This window comes from Paramormyrops kingsleyae, chromosome 18 (genome assembly GCF_048594095.1).
Source record: "Paramormyrops kingsleyae isolate MSU_618 chromosome 18, PKINGS_0.4, whole genome shotgun sequence".
Taxonomy (NCBI): Eukaryota; Metazoa; Chordata; class Actinopteri; order Osteoglossiformes; family Mormyridae; genus Paramormyrops; species Paramormyrops kingsleyae.
In genome coordinates this window covers 10,271,060-10,277,059 of record NC_132814.1, presented here as the reverse complement: position 1 = coordinate 10,277,059, position 6,000 = coordinate 10,271,060, and the positions used below count along the sequence as shown (strand labels likewise).

The following is a 6,000-nucleotide window of genomic DNA, read 5'->3' as shown; positions in this document are numbered from 1 at the left end:
TTTTCTGTCCCCTCTGTGTCTCCTTTCTCTGTCTGCCTGTCCGCGTTTCCTGTTCTTTGTCGGGTCCTGTCCTTCTGTTGGTCCTTGTTCCTGTTCTGTGTCTCGGTTCTGTTCCCTGTTTTTGGTTGATGGTCTTGCTTTTTGTCTTTCAGGTCCTGTTCCCCGGTCTCGTCCGTCGCCTCCTCTCGGGCGCGCCCGGTGTGCGCGCCTTTGGGGGGGGGTTCTGTCACGATCCGTTCCGTTCGATCCCGATGTGTGCCACGCCCCCTCATTATCCACGTGTGCTTTCCCGATCGTGCCCAGCTGTTCCTTGTTATGTCGGCTTGTCTTCTGTATTTAGTCCGCGTCTGAGTCAGTCTTCCCCAGATCCGTCATTAATGTTTGTTGGTGTTTTGGTACTGTCCACTCCAATAAACCGCGTTTGCCTGCAGTTTGGTCTTGCCTCGCCTGCTTCCCGGCTCGCTTCCCTGCCGTCCCCTGACAATATGCCTAAGGGCTGATTTAGGTGGGAAGTCTGAAATACTACAATAACATGATTTGATAAAACGTGACAATTATTCACATAGACATAGTGGTGGTGGTGTAAAACCACCCTGTAAAAACATGTTGAGGTTAATTGCCGTTACCGAAGTGTCCGTCCGTCCTGTAATGGGTTGACACCCTGGGGGGGGGATTGTCCCTGTAGCTCATGGGATAGGCTGCAGAACCCCAACCCTGAGTAGGGGAAGTGGTTTCAGAAAATGGATAAGTAAAGAGGTTTGGATTACAAATGAATTCCTATAGATCTTTTAATTTCAGAAAATTAAAATATTTACCTAACCAAAATTTGTATAAATGTATGTAACTTGATTTAGGCAGAGTTAGCTATAACTAGACCTTCACCTCTGTACTTACTAATACAATGATTTGTTGCTTAGTGTTGTTGGGGGCTCAGTTATATAATCTGTTGTTTGAAAGTACACCCCCCACCCCACCCACACATTAACATATCGCGAATGTCTTCCAGCCAATAAATGGAGTATGTCTTATCTTATAAGACACCCAAAAAGAGAGAAACTACTGATAACCATAAAATCTGATTTCCCATTTCTGTGCAGATGAAAGAGAACCTGCTGTCTCAAATGTCATTGTAACATTTAACTCGTTTACAGTAGAGTGTCGTACTTGCTTTAGATGCTCTCCTACAGACAGTAGCCCATGACCTTTGCGTTGGTAGCCCCACGGGAGCGGGCGGAGCATTACGGTTAACCAACGGGACCCTGAGAAAGAAAACTGTTCAAATTTATAAATTATAATAATACGTTATAGATATATCAGAGTTCATTTTCATTCGTTTAAAAATATAAAGATTTTAAATTATATAATTATAAGTCGTCTGAGCATATGGCTGCGTGCATATCTTTTCGCTGCTCATTCCTTCCACCTCTATCAGTGAAGTGGGCATGTATTTGACTGTAAGCAGTGGTACTCAGTCATTATCTGCTTACTGGATCTGCTTACTGGATCTGCTGCATGGGCACCATGGAAGACATCAATTTAACATCATTTCCGAACGCGGTAAGTGACGTTTAACGGTATCTACATTATAGTTTATTTTATTTGAAAGCCGTTAGGTGGTGAGACACTTTTCTGAAAATAGACTGCTGATCACAAGTGGATGTTGTTATTAAAAACTTAAATGGCCCGTAACAGTGTGATATTAATTGTTATATTGCTGATACTGTACCTTACTGGAGCGAATAATATTTTAAGTCAATTTCAAAACACTCATTCAGTCCATGCGATACGTTTTCGGGAATTACAGGAAGGTCCGTGAAGGTTTGGAAATATCACCAACGTTCTTTGCTGATTATATGCGTTTTGGTACCTAATACTGTGACATAGGATGAGGAAGCCTAATTTTATGTCTTTGGTGGTATCATCTCAAAAACAACAAAAAATGCACTGGATGACTTTTGGAAACTTTTTCTTCGGTTGTTGTCCAGCATATCATTATATATCATTAATCTAGTAAAGTGTATAGGTATTAGTATCGAAGTCCTAATACTTTATTGTGCCCCCATAATTATTGTTATGCGGGTTTGCCTTGTGTGACGTTGCAGAACATTCTTTAGCACTTCTTTGATAAGATAACTTAAGCAATAGGCCACTTATTTTCTTACTTTTCTTCCCAGTAATGCTATTGCATACGGCTTGTTTGAAACTGGAGGTTTATGAAGTTTTAGTTGGAGCAGAATGAACAATGACATGAACTTTACTAAATGTCGCTACATATATCTAATACAATGGTAACTGCCTATGAATTTATGCTGTTATAGTGATTACAAGTAGCAGAACACAAAGTGTAGTTGAAAGTTATGCCAACAGGATGCAGAACAGCACTGGACACGAGTGTCTAGAAACTTTATCTCACTGTGTTGCTGAAATCCTTGATGTCCATTTAGAACAACCAGTGGTGCAGCACAATTGAGAAACTGAGTAATTGATTTACCCTAACTAATTTGAATACAGAGTAGTACTGGTTGGGGTTCAAGGTAAGTGAACTGTCAGGCTCAGCGACAGCAGACCCTGCCCTCCGTGTTCCCCTCCCATTTGGCCAGCAGGTGTCACTGGCCGTTCTCCCTATTTCTTGCCCTTCGGCCCCAATGTGCATAAGTCCCTAGTATGTTTTCCCTGCCCCCCTAACTGCCGCACAGGTCAGTGGGCTGAGTGTGCAGCTCAGATACTGTTCCTTTGTGTCTTGGGTTTCAGGCTGTATTGAGACCAGTCTCACCTGTATTTTTGGATATTTGTTCTCTGCTGTTTATTTTGTGGGTTTGCCCAGGTTTTTTCTGATTATTTCAGTGTGTTCTTGTTTTGGTCCATGTACCTTGTTCCTGGTTCTGCTGTCTGTGTTACCCTGTTCCCGGGTTGTGTTTTCATCATGGTTTTTGTGGCATGTTTAGTATTAAGTTCTGTTATAGTTTTCTGACCTTTATGCTCCTTCATTTTGTGTGATTCCCAGTGTTCTGTACTTCCCTTAAATAAAACTCTTTAGTGTTGGAGCTGCAAGTGGATCTTTTGCCGCCTGTACTATGCCCCGAGTTCGTAACAAGAACAGATTTAACTTTTTGATTCACATCTTCGTGGTGGTCGTTTTTATATACAGTTTGTTAGTGACGACATATAGTGACAATATGTTGGAACTGGAACCAATGCTGGGAAAGACTTCAACGATAATAATAGAAAAATAAAAATAATAAAAACATACTTTTTTACAATAACTGTCAAAACAATGTTAGTTCTGATAATTCTTTCCACCAGCTGATAAGTTCTGTCTGTCGCTAATCGAAGACCAAATTCCCAAATCCTCCTCAGTCCACTTCATAAGTAAGTAATATGTCACAAAACTTTTTGAGTTTTGGCAAGTTGAATGAAAGTTCTTAGTTTGACTATATGAGGGCTATGTGAGTTTTAGTTTCTAGTCCTGTAACATAAGATGATGAATTCTGACGTTAGGTCATTGGTCTGAAGAACAACAAAACATGGACTGAGTTTTGGAAATTTGCTCTTCAATTAGGTTAAGTGATTAGGTATTTCAGGTAAATTAAACAAATGAGGTAATTCATGTTCTATCCTTTTTTGTTTTTGTGCAGTTGGAAGAGCCTTGGAATTATAATTATCCAAACTCCAGTGGGTGGCCAAGTGAAACATACTGCGATAGAATATCAGACATGCATCTGTATGAAAAAGTCATCCTACCTATTTTGTATATCTTGGTGCTTCTCGTGGGTTTGACAGGGAATGGCCTGATGCTAGCCGTCCTGCTCAGCTGCGGCAGAGGCAGCGTACGCATCACAGAAGTTTACCTGATGCACCTGGCACTGGCCGACCTGCTCCTCCTCTGCACCTTACCCTTTATCCTGATTTCCAACATCCAAGGTTGGATTTTTGGCAGCTTCTTATGCAAGACGCACCATGTCTTCAGAAACCTCAGCTGTCACTGTGGGAGTGTCCTACTGGCTTGCATCAGCTTCGACCGCTACATAGCCATCGTACACGCTGTGCAGCACCTGGGCAATCGACGTCCTTTGAGCGTACACTGGATCTGCGCCGTGGTCTGGCTAGTCTGTTTGGCTTTCTCTGTACCCAACACAATGTTCTACTATGTCGAGGAAGAATTTCCTAACTCCACTTTCCTAATGTGTGAATTGTTTGGCTCTGATGACCACACCAGCAACTGGCTCTTTGCTTCACGCCTCATTGCCCACTTGTGTTTCTTCCTGCCTTTGGTAGTCATGACCTATTGCTACTCAGCAGTTGTATTCACGCTGTGCCAAAGAGGGACCAGCAGGGAGAAGCAAGGGGCCATCCGTCTCGCCATGATCATCACCATCATTTTCCTGTTTTGCTGGCTTCCTTACAACATATCCCTGGTAACGGAGAGTCTCACCATTTGGAATATTATAGATTTGCCCTGTGAGGCTTTGAAACTGCTTGACAAGGTTGTTGTGGTATCAGAGAGCATCGGCTATATGCACAGCTGCCTTAACCCGATTCTCTACGCCTTCCTGGCAGTTAAATTCCGCCGGGACCTCCTGCGTATGCTGAGTCGCTCTCCCTGGCTAAAACGCCACCTGGAAGCGGATAGGATAAGTTCGCTGTTCACGTCGACGAGAGCAACCACCACAAGCAACAGCTACGTCTGATACCAAAGGCTGTCTGTCATCTTCTGTCCACCCAGGACGGGTCCAGCTGAACTTCAAAGAACAGCGAGCGAAGTTACTTCCAGTCCGCCTGAATGAGCCTGAACAAGCCTGAAGAACATAAGAAATTTACAAACCAGAGGGGGCCATTCGAAGTGAACAAGTGTGAAATTTTATCCCATATTATGCAAATCATGTATATATTGTACTTTCTCAAGGTTGTTTTTCTTTTATCTTGTCCAAGTTCATAGCAGTATTTATGTTCTCATGACATTTTGCAGAGCTAAGTACCAAGGAAGTGTTAAATACAGAAGCTGGAATATTATCTACTTTGTAAATATCCCTATCTGCATAAATAACCAATTACATATGTGTATTATTTTCAAATATCAAAGGAGCAATATACCCACTGGTTGTTAAGTATTGCTAAACAAAAAAAATAGTGCGAGACTAATATGTAATTTTCTGCTTTTTTGATAGCTCATGAAAAAATTAAAAAATTTTGGCAAAGGTTTATTTTGTTGGTGTGAGTGCATGAGTACATCTCAAAAATGTTATGTGTTCTGGTTCAACCTTACCCATATTTGCCCTGCCCCTGTGCCACAAACCCCAAAAAAAATATTTTTTTTTGCATGCCTCAATTACCACACGTTTGTTTATAACACTTGCAAACTATTACAAATTGTATTTTATTTACAGTACATCCCTCCCAAAAAGTAAATCTGTTAAAGTATATCTAAATTATACCAGTCATTGATTTGTAAAATGTGCATATTGTACAGACAGTGCCAATCAAAAGTTTGGACACACCAATTAAGCCGCCTACAAAGGAGAGCGATAGCGTCACATCACATGACCTGGCCGCCTGACCTAAAGAAAGTCAAAATGGTCGGTATTGGATGCTGTACGAGATCTTTGGCCGTGGAAATGGCATTGTGGTGTTTCTGTTCAATCCTGTTTGTTCTGCTCTCATTTATGTGGGTTGTATATTATTTGCGGTAATTGACCTTTATTTTGATATGCCGTAACCGTTGCCTTTAGTTTGATGCATTTGCTTTGCAGTGTGGGACCGGGAACCTCCAGTAGCGCGTAAAACACAGACGTGCGGAAGTTTTCCTCTGTCTTACATTTTTCATACGTCTGCGACAGCAATGGCTGTAAGTTTTATACTTGCTTTGTGCCTTAGTTAATATGTGCAAGTGTCATTGATTTTCTATGCGCTGTTTTAGTTCGGTAATTTGCAAAAGGATACTAACAGTGATTCAATTAGGGTGACCAGATAATCCATGTCAGGGAGGACACTCTGAGCTAGGAC

At 41.7% G+C, this 6,000-nt stretch overlaps 1 protein-coding gene across 1 annotated transcript; it reads left to right on the top strand.

The window, feature by feature from the left end:
* The first annotated feature begins 1,216 nt into the window (after positions 1 to 1,216).
* Positions 1,217 to 5,197, top strand: LOC111837937 (C-X-C chemokine receptor type 1-like). Its single transcript, XM_023800409.2, has 2 exons — positions 1,217 to 1,557; positions 3,636 to 5,197. Exons 1-2 carry the CDS (start codon positions 1,513 to 1,515, stop codon positions 4,686 to 4,688), a joined length of 1,098 nt encoding a protein of 365 aa, XP_023656177.2. The 5' UTR covers positions 1,217 to 1,512; the 3' UTR covers positions 4,689 to 5,197.
* The last annotated feature ends 803 nt before the right edge of the window (positions 5,198 to 6,000 follow it).